Source organism: Lathyrus oleraceus, chromosome 7, assembly GCF_024323335.1.
Source record: "Lathyrus oleraceus cultivar Zhongwan6 chromosome 7, CAAS_Psat_ZW6_1.0, whole genome shotgun sequence".
Classification (NCBI taxonomy): Eukaryota; Viridiplantae; Streptophyta; class Magnoliopsida; order Fabales; family Fabaceae; genus Lathyrus; species Lathyrus oleraceus.
Window position 1 is genome coordinate 131,278,826 of NC_066585.1, and position 17,508 is coordinate 131,296,333.

Consider the following 17,508-nt stretch of genomic DNA (forward strand, 5'->3'; position numbering starts at 1 on the left):
AGAAGACGAAATGGAACAACCAATGATAGAAGAAAATATTACACCACCGGTCTCACCGACACCAAGGTTGGATGAAACAAGCTCAAGTGAGAGGACACCACGACTAAGGAGTATTGAAGAGCTTTATGAGGTAACCGAAAACATAAATGACATTAACCTTTTTTGCCTTTTGGGTAATTGCGAACCTCTAAGCTATCAAGAAGCAGTTGAAAACATAAAGTGGAGAGACGCCATGGAAGAAGAAATCAAGTCAATCACGAAGAATGATACATGGGAACTTACTACACTTCCACAAGGACACAAAGCAATCGGAGTAAGATGGGTGTACAAGGCGAAGAAGAATGCAAAAGGAGACGTGGAGAGATACAAAGCAAGATTGGTGGCGAAAGGATATAGTCAAAGACAAGGAATTGACTATGATGAGGTATTTGCCCCTGTTGCTCGTCTTGAAACTATTAGACTGATCATTTCTTTGGCAGCCCAAAATGAATGGAAGATCTATCAAATGGATGTGAAGTCGGCCTTCTTGAATGGTTTTCTCGAAGAAGAAGTTTATATTGAGCAACCACAAGGCTATGAAGTAAAAGGGCAAGAAGAAAAAGTCTTGAAGTTGAAGAAGGCATTGTACGGACTCAAGCAAGCACCGAGAGCTTGGAATGTTCGAATCGACAAGTACTTTCAAGACAAGAACTTCATCAAGTGTCCATATGAGCATGCACTCTATATTAAAGCGCAAAGTGGAGATATTTTGATTGTGTGCTTATATGTTGATGACTTGATCTTCACAGGGAACAATTTAAGCATGTTCGAAGAGTTCAAGAAAGACATGTCAAATGAATTTGAGATGACAGATATGGGGCTCATGGCATATTATCTCGGCATCGAAGTAAAGCAAGAAGACAAAGGAATTTTTATCACCCAAGAAGGTTATGCCAAAGAAGTCCTTAAGAAGTTCAAGATGGATGATGCCAATCCAGTTGGCATCCCGATGGAATGTGGAAGCAAGTTGAGTAAGCATGAAAATGGAGAGTTTGTTGATCCAACTCTTTACAAAAGTTTGGTTGGAAGTCTCCGTTACTTGACAAGTACAAGGCCAGATATTCTCTATGCTGTAGGAGTCGTAAGTCGCTACATGGAAGCTCCAACAACAACTCACTTCAAGGCGGCAAAAAGAATCCTTCGATACATCAAAGAAAAAGCACTACTGGTTTTGTGTTCTTCATGGGAGATACTGCTTTCACTTGGATGTCAAAGAAGCAACCTATCGTCACACTATCAACTTGTGAAGCTGAGTATGTTGCTGCCATATTGTAACACCTCAAAATTTGCCCTCCTCTCTTGGGACTAGCATTAACATATTGCATACATTTTTTAGGTCATTAGGCATTTCATGTTGCATATCATGTGTGTAACATCTCAAAATTTGCCCTCCTCTTCTCTAAAAAAAAAAAAAAAAAAAAAAAAAAAAAAAAAAAAAAAATTTTTTTTTGCAGGCTATGAGTCGACGCATAGGGTCAGCGCATAGACCACGGGTCAGCGCATAGCAGGCTATGAGTCGACGCATAGCAGGCTTCGAGTCGACGCATAGCAGGCTATGAGTCGACCGCTCGCGCGAAAATGCAGTTTTTTGAGCGTTTTTCACTGTGTGAGGCTGTTTTTTGGTTGTTGAGTTAGTTATTTTCCAGATTTTGTTCACATAACTCATTTTTCACTAATTTCACTTCAAATTTGCTAATTGAGATTAGTAGAGTGGATTAGCATTGGTACAAATCACTAATTGTAACAGAATTTGAGAAGACATTTTTCATTCTCCAAGAATCATAACAGAATTTCCCTCCCAAAACCTCTCAAATTCTCCAAACTTCATCATACATTTTTCATCAATTCTCATCCAATTCTTCATCATTTTTTATCATTCTTCTTGGATCTACACTCTACAAGTGATTGTGCATAACTGTTTCAACAACCTCGTGGCCAAAGCTTGCTGAATTTGGACTGTGGCATTCAAGGTCATCAATGGCAATTTCATGATTCTTCAAGCTGGAGCTGTTTTGAAGCTGCAAAACCTCTTTCAATCATCTTCCTAAGCTTCAATCAACTTCTGTTTTCATCTTGTGGATCTTGAAACACGCGATTGCAACTTCTACACATTCATAAGGTGAGATCTCGAATTTTCCAATTCTTGAAATTAACACATGGCATTGATAGATCTCCTAGTGTAGAGTAGGATGAAGCTTGAATCGTGTGTTTTGGTTGAGTATTAAGGAAGAGATCTGGAATTGAAGTTTGATGTTTAAAGGACGTTTTGATCGGTTCATGCTGTGTAGTTAGAATTAGGGAAAATTAGGTTGATATTCATGATGTGTGTTGAGAGATCTTTCCAACGGTGTATGGATTGTTGAATTTGATGATGATTTGTTCATGCTGGATTTTGATGATGAACATGCGAAGAACATGGATGAATGTTGAAATAATTTTCCAGAATTGGCTTTTGATCTTCATTTTGCGTTTTTGACATGCTGTTGATGTTTGTGGTACTGTTGCGCACTGTTTTTCACATTTTTTATTTTTCTTCCATATTAAAAAATTCATAACTAATTCAAAAACAGTCCAAATTTTGTGAGATTTTTTGCATTGTTCTCCTTGTAATGTGTAGAATTTGATTATGATTTTTGTGGAATTTTTGCACGTGTGGAAGTTTAATTGGCCTACGGATTTTTGACTTATGTCATTTGTTTTGTACATTTTACCATTTGGTTCATGAAATTCTCATAATGTAAAATAAATGGCTGAAAATTTTTGTGGTGGTTCTTGACTCATTGAGGATTATTTATATGTAAATTTCATGAATTTTTGATACCTGGTTAGAGAGCAGCAAATTCTGGAACTTAGGTGTGACAATTTGTGTCACACCTCATTATGTCAACTTGCAGGATTTTTTTTGAGTGACCTATACATGTTAGAATTGAATGAAATTTTGCATGATGATTGGTTGGCATGTCGTGATGTTGTATGAATTTTTGTAGAATTTTTCACTGCATTTTCTATTTGATCATGATTTTTCATTTCTGGAGATCATTTGTGCAAGCTCATATGACATAGGTTGGTAGAATGATTGGGAAATGCTCACATTGTATTGTATGGCCATGAAATTTGATATGCATGAACTAGACACATTTTAGGACCTCCTTGTTTTGGTCTCATCCATTTCTTTTTTGTTTTCAATGAGATATGAATTTTTGAAGTGGATGTATGCATTGATGGTATGAATTGAAGCATGAAATGGTGTCTGTTTTTGTTGATTTTCATTGACATGGTTCCATTTGCCCAATGGAGCTCAAATTTGACATGGTAGACCTTGATTGACCCCTGTTTAGGTGTATTTAATTTGAGAATTGTTGGATGTGTTTTGGTATGGATTTGAATGTAATAATTCTGTTTGTATGTTTGGTGCTTCATTTGAACCAATATGGATTGTTTTGTGCATAGCATGAGCTTGGTGGATGATATAAACATGAGACCAATGATGTTTGCTTGTGTTTGATGTTAATTTGATGTTGGTTAATGAATACCTTGCTGTTTTAACTTTTTTCTTGCTTTTGGACCCTAGGCTTGGCCTAGTGGTCTAGTTGCTAATATTTGCTTGATTTTTCAGGATCAAAAAAGCAATGTACATGGAGAATGATCCAAATCCAATTTTGATTGATGTTGTGGATGTTTGTACACTAACATAACATTGTTTTGTAGGTGTTGGAGCTTGGGCTTAAGCCTTGGGCTTGTTTTGTGTTGTATTGTTTAAGCTGTTTAACTGTTTGCTGTATAGTTTGTCTGATTGAGTACTGACTGAGTTTGATTGTTTCCAGGTACTTTAGTTGCTCAGTTCCTTGTGAACTTTTGCTTTGCGTTGCTTAAGCAACTTGCATTGAGGTAAGTCCTCTTGACTTCATGTAGTCTGGAGACCCGGCTGTTACCGGGCCGGGCAAATTGTCTGAAGTCCTCCTTAAGAGGCAATGCTTGTGTATGTTTATTTTTAAGCCCAAGCAGGAAAAGTCCTTCAAGTAAGGCAATTGGTGGAAGGTAGGGACAAGCAACCTGTCCCCCACTATTCAGTTGAGTCGTCTCCTTGCTCCCATTACATGGTTGTAGCATTGAGATCAAAAGCCCAGGATCTGTTGTGTCAGAGTCTCTGAGTATAGAAGGGTTCCCCCATTCTGGACCCATGCTCATTTGTCAGCTCTCCCTGGTTAGGGATATGAGCTTTGAGGTCTGATCCTCACTTCATCCCATCATCTGCTTCACCTTAGCCTCGTAATGGCAAGGTTAAGAGCAAACACAGCCTGTACAGACGATTGCTTAGGCAGTCAAACCTGATTGATTGAGCCCCTTGTTTGGCTATAGTGCGTGTTATGTGGATATCTGATTGACATGCTTGTTTGAGATACCTGTTCTCATTTGATGATATATGATTGTATGCTTGTGTGCTAGCTTCTTTCCTGGTTAGGTTAGTTTGCTTATGCAAGTAGGATAGAAAACCGAACTTAGGGTTAACGATGCATGACAACATTAGGCTCGAGTCTCAGCTCCCTAGTTGTGTATCTTTCCCCGGTTTCTGGTTAGCAATTTAGTCCCTTTCAGGGGAACTACATCGCCCTGATCCTCGTTCCAGACGAGGTATGTAGGCAGGGGTCGTGCGAGACCTCTCCGGGCAACCTTTTTCTTTTTTGCGTGTGTTTACTTGTTATTTGATTGTGTGTTTTGGGTTCGGATGCCGACGTAAGCCCAGGATTGGCTGTCGGGCTCCATGTTTGCCCTTTTGAGTGTGTTTTGGTTCGGATGCCGACGTAATTCCATCCAGTGGTTGTCGGGCTCCATGTTTGCCACCCTTGCATGTTTGTGTTGTTTTGTGTTGTTTGGCGTGCGTAAGCCGAACTACAGTGGCTCTGATTCTTGTTCCAGACAAGATATGTAGGCATAAGGTGCGACGCCTTATCGAGCCCGTTTCTCTTAACCCCACCTGCGTTCCCCGTGTGTGTGTGTGATGTTTAGCAACCTTTTTCTTTATTCTAGGACGTGGATCCCTAGGAGTACCTAGGACGTGAGGGGTGCTAATACCTTCCCCTTGCGTAACCGACTCCCGAACCTTTTCTCTCTGGTCGCGAGACCATGTCTTTCCAGGTTTCTCTGAGCGTTTCCTTTCCCTATCTTGGGATAAATAACGCGCAGTGGCGGCTCTGTGTGTTTTTATTTTTAGGCTCGCCGGTTTTTTCGCAGGATGCGACAGCTGGCGACTCTGCTGGGGATCCCTAACATGTTGACCTATGCTGGTCCATGGTCCCTAAGCGAGTCTCTCCTAGCGCTTTAGGATGGGTTTGGTTGCTTGTGTTGTTTATTTATTGCATTTATTATACTAACCCTTGTTTATATTTGCATTAAATATGTGCATGCATCATTACTGTCATGTTGCCATCTTCCTCTGCAGGTGGTTCTGTTGTTTGGGGTGGGTGTTCTGAGTGGGGCTAAAACCCAGGCCCGAGTATACACCTAGGATTAGTGTGGGTCTCGCGTACCTCACATGTCGGTTGGGCATGATGTTGCGACGTGACATACCACAAGCCGGACGAGGTTCAGTCGATAGTGCTTTCCATTGTGGAACATTTCACGGTGGCTTAGTTACTGCTTCTGAGCTGTTGACTCTGGTGACCGATCATTCCCGGATCTTTGGTTTAGACGATTTTAAGAGAGCTACAATGGCACACCCGAAAGGGCAAACCCATTGAGTATCTCTGCCCGATTGTCGAGACTATTATCCGCCTTAGGGTGACCTGATTAGAATTTACCTGTGAGGGGAGGGTGAATCTTTCAGATGCATAATCAGATGAGCTCAGACGGTGACTTTTGACCCGTGATGCAGAGACATATTTATAAGTCGGATTTATGGTTATTATCGCTGTGACGCCGGAGTGCTGTCCGTGATTTATCAGCGGGGATCCGTTTATTTCAGGATTCCCCGGGCCGAGATATTTATCAGTGGGGATCCGTTTATTTCAGGATTCCCCGGGCCGATTCAGATGATGGTGGTGTGTCTGCTCAGAGACCAGTGATGATGATGATGTATCTGTCTTCCGTTTGTTTCGGAACCCTTGAGTTGGATTTGTGGTTACATGTAGTCCTTCAGATGGTTGTGATCAGTCCAGGGATCCGAGCTGTAGTTCAGAGCAACAGATGATCATAGGACTTGGAGGATGGCCCAGTGCATTGCATACATCTGCATCATTCTCATTTTGCATTCATCTGCACCCAAACTACGTCCAGCCGTATGGGGAGTATTATTGATTGAGAATCTGGTTGAGAGACATCTGGATGTCAAAATGTTATTGCCAAAATATTATCTGTCTCGATGAAACCAGAATCAAAGGACAGAAGCTTCCTCATATGGATAGACGTTGCATTCATGCATATTAACCTGTTTGCTGTTTTGCAGGAATCATTGCTCGTGCTCGCAGAACTGTACCTTTGCACTCGACCCGTCCTCACAGATACTTCACCCGGTACAAATCCAAACTGATGGATCCGTCCAACGCTGACATTCTCGAGCTGAAAGAGAAGATGGGAGAACTGATCAGTGTCATGCAAGAGTTCGCCTTAGAGCAGAAAGTACTTGCCGAAAAGGTGAGGAGGATTGAAGACTGGCTGAAGATGGGGAGCATGCAAGGAAACGCTTCGTCATCTGGACCGAAGAAATTCTTTGGTAATGACCAGCACAAGAAAAATGAGGGTAATATCAGTGCGGTCTACGCTCAGAGAGGACCCAGTAGGGATCGTTACTTCCAGCACACCGCTGCGGTAACTATTCCAGCTGACAATCAGCCTGCACAACAGCAACAGCAGCGTCAGCCATTTCAGCGGAGGTCTCCGAGGGTAGGATATCCAGTCAGGAGGAGGATGAGTGATCGGCATTTTGACAGGCCGCCTGTGACATACTCTGTCCTATTGAAAAAGTTGAAAGATATGGGGCTGGTACAGTTGAGGACTTTGGCGCCTATGGGACCTGATCAAAGGCCAGCCAATTTTGATGAAAATGTCAAATGTGAATTCCATTCGGGTGCTCCCGGGCACAGTGTAGAGGACTGCAAAGCTTTTAAGCACGTAGTCCAAGACCTGGTGGATTCCAAGGCTATTAACTTCGCACCATCTCCGAATGTTAATGCCAATCCCATGCCGGCGCATGGTCAGGCGATGGGGAATGCAATTACTGAAGATTCAGATTACACCCGGGCAGTGGGTAAAGAAACTAACAGTGACTGGGGAATTGATCAGTGGATAAAATCGTGCGTACCAGGAAGCTGGAAGGCCTAAAAGATCAACTCTGTTACTCGTCTGGAAGAGTATTATTTCTTGTTTTCAGTTTATTTGCATGAAAGCCATACGTGTTGCCCGACACGTAATGGTCCATTGTAAGGGCCACCTCATGTTTAAATTTGCATTTCTGCATCATTAATAAATGGATGTTTTTCAGTCAAAAAACGGTGTTCCCTGTTTTTCATCTTATTTTTGCAGTTTAAAAACAAATAAAAATGGCAATGTTTATTTTCATTTTTCATCTTTTGTTTGTCTCGTCCCAACTTCAAAAATAATTCTCCGGATCTCGTTGATAACAATTTGGTTACACCTCATATGACTTCGACAAACCGATCTATCTTGCTGAAGAAGAAGACGAAGAAGATTGTGATCTGCTGGAATTAACCAGATTGTTTAAACAAGAGGAGAAGGTGATTCAGCCGCCCGAGGAGCGGGTTGAGATTGTTATTCCACGCACCGCCGAGGTCAGGAAGGAGATGAAAATCCGGGCCGTTTCAGAGGCAAGTTGAAAGCAGGATGGTAGGATTGTTGGAAGAGCATGTGGATGTCTCTACCTGGTCATGTCAGGGTATGCCGGGACAGATACCGATATCATTATGCTCAAGCTACTATGGAAAGAAGACTGTCCTCTTGAGAAGCAGAGCGTCGATGCCACGTATCAGGGTGACTTTGTTTCATGATGTGACTCATCATGATATCGAATGCTATGACATGATAGCAAAGTCCTAAACAGAAGTGGGGCATCTGGCGGACCGGGGCAAGTTGTTTGACCGGTTGAAACAATTCAAACTGAGGTTGAATTCAAGTCAGTGCACTATCAGAGTGCAATCTGGTAAATCGTTGGGGTTCGTTATAAGAGAGGAATCGAGGTTCCTGCTAAAAAAAAAAAATGCCTGAACCGAGGGAATAGAAGAGAGGTTCGTGGTTTCTTCGAAAGATTGAACTACCTGTCATGGTTCACATCTCATCAAACAGCCACGTGCGAACCTATATTCAAGATGTTGAAAAAAAAAATCAAAGATCAAACGGTCAGGTGAAATCATGATTGCCAAGGGGCATTGAAAGAATAAAAGAAAAGTTGCAGGAACCTCTGATTCTGATCCCTCCTGTGGAAGGAGCAATTGTTAATCTATACTTGACGGCCTTCGAGGGGTCTATGGGGTGTGTACTGGGGCAGCATGACGCGTCTTGTCGAAAAGAGCATGCAATTTACCTAAGCAAAAAGTTTACCGACTGTGAAACAATACATTCACTGCTCGGGAAACTTGATGTACTTTGGCATAGGCTGCTCGCCGACTGAGACAGTGTATGCTGGTTCATACCACTTTGTGGATTTCCGAGATGGATCCGATCGAGTATGGGTTTGAGAATCCAGCATTGACCGGACAGGTTGCGAGAGTGCAAAAGAATGTTGATTGATTTGTGATACTCTCAGAAAGCAATAAAGGGGTGTATTGTCTGATTACATCACCTCGCAACCCATTGAGGATGGTCAGCCGATGAAGTTTGGGCTCCCTGATGAGGACATCTCGAGGTGCTCTGATCGAAAGATTGAGAGTAGCCGATCCCGGAGGAGGGGCCTGACCCTGAATCCGAACGGATTATGATGTCTGATGGGGAGGATAAGGTGGATGAGTTAGTGCTTCCCGGGGCACGATGGAATGTACCAACGATGGTGACCGAGTACGAAGCTGGTATCCTGGGTATTGTACTGCGGTACGTACGTCTGCTGGGGCACACGCCTTTCTCACTTAGAAAGCTTGATTGAAGAAAAGAGGCTAGCAGCCATCTATCAGGGGCAATTATACCAGCAGAGGATGAAATGTGCTTTGGACAGAAAGGCATGATCTCGGGTATATCACGTAGGTGATATGGTGCTGAAAAGGATCCTTCCTCCTTAAAACGATTGAAGGGGCAAATGGACACCGAATTATGAAGGTCCGTTCGTGGTCAAGAAGGTTTTCTCTGGTGGAGCCTTGTTGTTAACGACCATGGATGGCGAGGATTTTCCATCCCCTGTGAATGCGGACGCAGTTAAAAAATACTTCGTGTAAATAGACCCGCTGGACGAAAAGAACAAAATAGTCCAGGCAAAAATGGGCATCCCGGCGAACCAGAAACAGAAAGAAAGGTTCGGGCAAAAATTAGGGATATAAAATGAAAATTGTACACCCGGCAAGTCGAAAACTTGAAAAGGCGACTTGGGCAAAAAAGGGTATCCCGGTGGGCTGAAAACCCGAAAGGGCGGTCCAGGCAAAAGAGGGATTGAAACGAACAACTGCGTCTAGCATGATCGTTTGCGCTTTGGTTAAAGCATCATGGATAATACCCGGTAGGGATCAATCAGAAGCGTCTTGTTCAGAAGGCAGAAAGCATGGAGAGTCTGAGGACATATGGGGTGTAACTGAGTTGGAACTCGATGAGATCACGGGTTTCACATTGCCATTAGGATAGATTTTTCCTTTTGAGTGCAATTACCTCTTTTCAGGAATTGCTTCCTTTTGTATTGCTCATTTGAGCCGCACTTTTCCAATCAATAAAATGCATATTCAGTCAAATAATTTTGTTTTTGTTTTTCATTACCGTTTTGATTGCAAAAACATCCCGATATTTTGATAAAGAATCTTGCATTTTTAAAACAGACAGGTTTCCTTCCAATGCATGTTTATAAGATTGAAAGCTTGAAATCTTATTCGGAAGGTTGAGTGACCCAAGTGTTGAAATCTTGACACGCCTGGGGCACGGTTTTATCTGACGATCTGTTTTACAGGTACTGTTAGATATTCTTCACTCACTTGTAGGTTGTGATGTGGAAGCTTGGTCAAAATAAATCCCCAGAGAGTGCGCTCGGGGACGAATCAGTAAAAGAATGACGAAGTGACGTTGCGGCGTATGATGATCCTTGATGTTAATCAAGAAGACTCTTCAAAGTCGAAAGACGTGAAAGTATGTAATTCCCCGCAGAGTTCGATCAGGGACGAAGAAGGACGGAGAGACGACGAGACGTCCGACGACCTTTGGAATTAATCAAGAAGACTCTTCAAAGTCGGAAGATTGGAATTTCTGTATAAATCCCAAGAGTACGTCTCTCGTCGAGCGCGGAGCGACTAGGAATACAAGATGATGGAGCAGAAAAGGTCCAGATGAGTCTGGGAATTCTCAAAAGCGGAAAGCTGATACGAGATTGGGAGGTGGATACCATGGTTCGATGAGTCGATGGGTGTTCTGTACCTACTTTTCTCATTTCCCAGCTAGGTCCCCAAGCAGAATTAGAGGACTAGCTCCCCAGCAGATCTAATGTCTGTGGACATCCCCAGCCGAGTCAGGATGGTCATCCAGGCAGGTTCATAACAGTGTTTCCTTAGCAGCCAGGCCAGAAGGTTGTTATCCCCGAGTGGAGCGGGTTTAAAGAAATATATCTCCAGCAGTTCCCCGAGTGGAGCGGGTTTAAAGAAATATATCTCCAGCAGTTCCCCGAGTGGAGCGGGTTTAAAGAAATATATCTCCAGCAGTTCCCCGAGTGGAGCGGGTTTAAAGAAATATATCTCCAGCAGTTCCCCGAGTGGAGCGGGTTTAAAGAAATATATCTCCAGCAGTTCCCCGAGTGGAGCGGGTTTAAAGAAATATATCTCCAGCAGTTCCCCGAGTGGAGCGGGTTTAAAGAAATATATCTCCAGCAGTTCCCCGAGTGGAGCGGGTTTAAAGAAATATATCTCCAGCAGTTCCCCGAGTGGAGCGGGTTTAAAGAAATATATCTCCAGCAGTTCCCCGAGTGGAGCGGGTTCTTTTCACTGAAATATATCTCCAGCAGTGTTCATCCTACCTGTGGATTGAACAAAGTCCCGTAGCAGACGGATATTTACATCCCCAGCTAAGTTGATTCTACCTATGGATTGCATGGGTTGTCCCCAGCGGAGTGGTATGCGGTTCCCTAGCAGGATCAGGATGGTTATCCCCAGCAGGTGATATATTGATGTTTCCCCAGTTGAGCCTGGAGGTTGCTATTCCCCTAGCAGAGTCTCTGTGAGTATTTCCCCAGTGAAGTCAACGGGTATCTGTGAGGGTTTTTTCCCGAAGCAGAGTCAGGATGGATATCCCCAGCGAGTCAAGAGCTATTGTATCCCCACAGAGTGTTGGTGGTGCTTATCCCCAGCGGTTTCTCGAGTGGATTGGGTGCAAAGGAGGTGTTTCCCCAGCAAGGGTTACCTTTTCCTAGCAGCAGTGGTATTCCCCAGCAGGGTGGAGTTGGAGCAATGCCGAGTTCCTCAGCAGAGAGTCTCGTATTCCCCGGAAGAGTCCCTTGAAGGGGATATTTCTTTTCATGCATTCATCATGTAGAGTAAGCATAGCATATTGCATAGAAAAAATAATAAATCGCGTAGCATTTCCATAATTATGGAGCATTACGCAGAAAAAATCAATCATGCATCATTGCAAACATCAGCTAGTCTCAAGCGGCGGTTACCGTTTGAGAGGTGTTTTGCCCGAAGATGAAGGTGTTACTCCGAGTAGTATAGCCTCATGATTGGATCAAAGGTGTTGTCCCAGTGGTACGACACTGGCGAAGAATGTTTCCGTCGGACAGAGATGGAAATAAAGTTAGAAGACGTTACGCGATCAACGCGATTCGAGCTGTGGTTACCGCTTGAGGATTGGTTTTGCCGGACAGTGAAGACGATACTCCGAGGAGTTCAACAGCGGGATTTTGAAGCAACAGTATGTCCCAGTCATCAGTAAGTGTTTGGTCGATCATTGTTTGATGTCTGTCCGCATCATTGTTTGATGTCTGTCCGCATCATTGTTTGATGTCTGTCCGCATCATTGTTTGATGTCCTGTCAACATCATTGTTCGATGTCCTGTCAACATCCTTGTTTGATGTCCTGTCAACATCATTGTTTGATGTCCTGTCAACATCCTTGTTTGATGTCTTGTCAACATCCTTGTTTGATGTCCTGTCAACATCCTTGTTTGATGTCCTGTCAACATCCTTGTTTGATGTCCTGTCAACGTCATTGTTCGATGTCCTGTCAACATCATTGTTCGATGTCCTGTAAACATCATTGTTCGATGTCCAGTAAACGTCGAGTTTTCTCCCAGTCATCAGTCAGTGTCTGGTTGAAAATGTTACTCTGAGGAGTGTGGTACCATGACGTCAGATCAGCAGTGTTCCCCAGTAGTGCGATATTGGAGGAAATGTTTCCGTCGGACAGAGATGGAAATGGTATCAGAAGACGTTACGCGATCAGCGCGATTCCGGGGTTCAAATGGAGAAAAGGAGATGTTGCGACATTTTCTGGAGATCGGGGTTCAATTAGAGAAGAGTATATGCTGAGGCATTTTCCGGGGTTCAAGTGGAGAAAAGGAAATGTGGATACATTTTCTGGAGAGCGGGGTTCAAATGAAGATGGAGTTGAAGATTACATCCGGGATGAGGTCCTTAGGATCGTCTTCTGTTCATGTGTCACCTTAGGCTTTGGCGGATGCCAGTGGAGGTCGTTATAGGTGTCTTCTGAGGAAGAGATACACATGCTACCTTCCGTTGTGAAGGGTTACCCTCTGACATGTCGCCCTCAGAATGGTTTGGTGTTAGTTCCGTCGTTGCCAGCGGAATTATCACGAGAGATTGGAGAAAAGGAGGTGCTGAGGCATTTTCTGGGGTTCAAATGGAGAAAAGGAAATGTGGATACATTTTCTGGAGACGGGGTTCAAATGGAGAAAAGGAAATGTGGATACATTTTCTGGAGAACGGGGTTCATTCTGGCGATCGAGAGTTATCGTCAGGCGACTGGGGTTCAAACTGGAGATCGGGGTTCATTATGTTGGCAAAAAGGAGTGCTGAGGCATTTTCTGGGGTTCAAATGCAGAGGTCCGAGGATCGTTTGCGCAGAGAAAATTTCGGGGTTCAAGAAAATAAGAAAAAGAAGCAGAGAAACGTTCGGGGTTCAAGAAAATGAAAAAGAGATAAGAAAATTTCGGGGTCCAAGAAAAGCAGAGAAAAAAGGGAGAGGATGATAATCCCGAGTGGATGTGTGGTGTTCAGACCATGATTATCCCTGCGTTACCATTTATTTTGGTATCCAGGTCGACGTTTGTTCAGGGGTTGTTTCTTCGCCAATTCTAACAGGCGTTGTTAATTATTTTCCCATCAGAGTGCAAATTGTTCGTTTGTTCTTGGTATTCAATCACTCTTCATCCTGATCATCCGAAAGCCGAGGCTATTTCGTATCGACAGGTTCACAGTGGATTGAATAGGGGCAGCTGTAACACCTCAAAATTTGCCCTCCTCTCTTGGGACTAGCATTAACATATTGCATACATTTTTTAGGTCATTAGGCATTTCATGTTGCATATCATGTGTGTAACATCTCAAAATTTGCCCTCCTCTTCTCTAAAAAAAAAAAAAAAAAAAAAAAAAAAAAAAAAAAAAAAAAAAATTTTTTTGCAGGCTATGAGTCGACGCATAGGGTCAGCGCATAGACCACGGGTCAGCGCATAGCAGGCTATGAGTCGACGCATAGCAGGCTTCGAGTCGACGCATAGCAGGCTATGAGTCGACCGCTCGCGCGAAAATGCAGTTTTTTGAGCGTTTTTCACTGTGTGAGGCTGTTTTTTGGTTGTTGAGTTAGTTATTTTCCAGATTTTGTTCACATAACTCATTTTTCACTAATTTCACTTCAAATTTGCTAATTGAGATTAGTAGAGTGGATTAGCATTGGTACAAATCACTAATTGTAACAGAATTTGAGAAGACATTTTTCATTCTCCAAGAATCATAACAGAATTTCCCTCCCAAAACCTCTCAAATTCTCCAAACTTCATCATACATTTTTCATCAATTCTCATCCAATTCTTCATCATTTTTTATCATTCTTCTTGGATCTACACTCTACAAGTGATTGTGCATAACTGTTTCAACAACCTCGTGGCCAAAGCTTGCTGAATTTGGACTGTGGCATTCAAGGTCATCAATGGCAATTTCATGATTCTTCAAGCTGGAGCTGTTTTGAAGCTGCAAAACCTCTTTCAATCATCTTCCTAAGCTTCAATCAACTTCTGTTTTCATCTTGTGGATCTTGAAACACGCGATTGCAACTTCTACACATTCATAAGGTGAGATCTCGAATTTTCCAATTCTTGAAATTAACACATGGCATTGATAGATCTCCTAGTGTAGAGTAGGATGAAGCTTGAATCGTGTGTTTTGGTTGAGTATTAAGGAAGAGATCTGGAATTGAAGTTTGATGTTTAAAGGACGTTTTGATCGGTTCATGCTGTGTAGTTAGAATTAGGGAAAATTAGGTTGATATTCATGATGTGTGTTGAGAGATCTTTCCAACGGTGTATGGATTGTTGAATTTGATGATGATTTGTTCATGCTGGATTTTGATGATGAACATGCGAAGAACATGGATGAATGTTGAAATAATTTTCCAGAATTGGCTTTTGATCTTCATTTTGCGTTTTTGACATGCTGTTGATGTTTGTGGTACTGTTGCGCACTGTTTTTCACATTTTTTATTTTTCTTCCATATTAAAAAATTCATAACTAATTCAAAAACAGTCCAAATTTTGTGAGATTTTTTGCATTGTTCTCCTTGTAATGTGTAGAATTTGATTATGATTTTTGTGGAATTTTTGCACGTGTGGAAGTTTAATTGGCCTACGGATTTTTGACTTATGTCATTTGTTTTGTACATTTTACCATTTGGTTCATGAAATTCTCATAATGTAAAATAAATGGCTGAAAATTTTTGTGGTGGTTCTTGACTCATTGAGGATTATTTATATGTAAATTTCATGAATTTTTGATACCTGGTTAGAGAGCAGCAAATTCTGGAACTTAGGTGTGACAATTTGTGTCACACCTCATTATGTCAACTTGCAGGATTTTTTTTGAGTGACCTATACATGTTAGAATTGAATGAAATTTTGCATGATGATTGGTTGGCATGTCGTGATGTTGTATGAATTTTTGTAGAATTTTTCACTGCATTTTCTATTTGATCATGATTTTTCATTTCTGGAGATCATTTGTGCAAGCTCATATGACATAGGTTGGTAGAATGATTGGGAAATGCTCACATTGTATTGTATGGCCATGAAATTTGATATGCATGAACTAGACACATTTTAGGACCTCCTTGTTTTGGTCTCATCCATTTCTTTTTTGTTTTCAATGAGATATGAATTTTTGAAGTGGATGTATGCATTGATGGTATGAATTGAAGCATGAAATGGTGTCTGTTTTTGTTGATTTTCATTGACATGGTTCCATTTGCCCAATGGAGCTCAAATTTGACATGGTAGACCTTGATTGACCCCTGTTTAGGTGTATTTAATTTGAGAATTGTTGGATGTGTTTTGGTATGGATTTGAATGTAATAATTCTGTTTGTATGTTTGGTGCTTCATTTGAACCAATATGGATTGTTTTGTGCATAGCATGAGCTTGGTGGATGATATAAACATGAGACCAATGATGTTTGCTTGTGTTTGATGTTAATTTGATGTTGGTTAATGAATACCTTGCTGTTTTAACTTTTTTCTTGCTTTTGGACCCTAGGCTTGGCCTAGTGGTCTAGTTGCTAATATTTGCTTGATTTTTCAGGATCAAAAAAGCAATGTACATGGAGAATGATCCAAATCCAATTTTGATTGATGTTGTGGATGTTTGTACACTAACATAACATTGTTTTGTAGGTGTTGGAGCTTGGGCTTAAGCCTTGGGCTTGTTTTGTGTTGTATTGTTTAAGCTGTTTAACTGTTTGCTGTATAGTTTGTCTGATTGAGTACTGACTGAGTTTGATTGTTTCCAGGTACTTTAGTTGCTCAGTTCCTTGTGAACTTTTGCTTTGCGTTGCTTAAGCAACTTGCATTGAGGTAAGTCCTCTTGACTTCATGTAGTCTGGAGACCCGGCTGTTACCGGGCCGGGCAAATTGTCTGAAGTCCTCCTTAGGAGGCAATGCTTGTGTATGTTTATTTTTAAGCCCAAGCAGGAAAAGTCCTTCAAGTAAGGCAATTGGTGGAAGGTAGGGACAAGCAACCTGTCCCCCACTATTCAGTTGAGTCGTCTCCTTGCTCCCATTACATGGTTGTAGCATTGAGATCAAAAGCCCAGGATCTGTTGTGTCAGAGTCTCTGAGTATAGAAGGGTTCCCCCATTCTGCACCCATGCTCATTTGTCAGCTCTCCCTGGTTAGGGATATGAGCTGTGAGGTCTGATCCTCACTTCATCCCATCATCTGCTTCACCTTAGCCTCGTAATGGCAAGGTTAAGAGCAAACACAGCCTGTACAGACGATTGCTTAGGCAGTCAAACCTGATTGATTGAGCCCCTTGTTTGGCTATAGTGCGTGTTATGTGGATATCTGATTGACATGCTTGTTTGAGATACCTGTTCTCATTTGATGATATATGATTGTATGCTTGTGTGCTAGCTTCTTTCCTGGTTAGGTTAGTTTGCTTATGCAAGTAGGATAGAAAACCGAACTTAGGGTTAACGATGCATGACAACATTAGGCTCGAGTCTCAGCTCCCTAGTTGTGTATCTTTCCCCGGTTTCTGGTTAGCAATTTAGTCCCTTTCAGGGGAACTACATCGCCCTGATCCTCGTTCCAGACGAGGTATGTAGGCAGGGGGTCGTGCGAGACCTCTCCGGGCAACCTTTTTCTTTTTTGCGTGTGTTTACTTGTTATTTGATTGTGTGTTTTGGGTTCGGATGCCGACGTAAGCCCAGGATTGGCTGTCGGGCTCCATGTTTGCCCTTTTGAGTGTGTTTTGGTTCGGATGCCGACGTAATTCCATCCAGTGGTTGTCGGGCTCCATGTTTGCCACCCTTGCATGTTTGTGTTGTTTTGTGTTGTTTGGCGTGCGTAAGCCGAACTACAGTGGCTCTGATTCTTGTTCCAGACAAGATATGTAGGCATAAGGTGCGACGCCTTATCGAGCCCGTTTCTCTTAACCCCACCTGCGTTCCCCGTGTGTGTGTGTGATGTTTAGCAACCTTTTTCTTTATTCTAGGACGTGGATCCCTAGGAGTACCTAGGACGTGAGGGGTGCTAATACCTTCCCCTTGCGTAACCGACTCCCGAACCTTTTCTCTCTGGTCGCGAGACCATGTCTTTCCAGGTTTCTCTGAGCGTTTCCTT

The 17,508-nt window shown here is 42.4% G+C and overlaps 1 protein-coding gene across 1 annotated transcript; it reads left to right on the top strand.

Moving 5' to 3' along the window:
- Positions 1-1,561: 1,561 nt before the first annotated feature.
- On the top strand, positions 1,562-7,485 carry LOC127107532 (uncharacterized). Its single transcript, XM_051044812.1, has 3 exons — positions 1,562-2,158; positions 3,864-3,927; positions 6,482-7,485. The coding sequence occupies exon 3, from the start codon at positions 6,565-6,567 to the stop codon at positions 7,354-7,356; it is 792 nt and encodes a 263-aa protein (XP_050900769.1). The 5' UTR covers positions 1,562-2,158; positions 3,864-3,927; positions 6,482-6,564; the 3' UTR covers positions 7,357-7,485.
- The last annotated feature ends 10,023 nt before the right edge of the window (positions 7,486-17,508 follow it).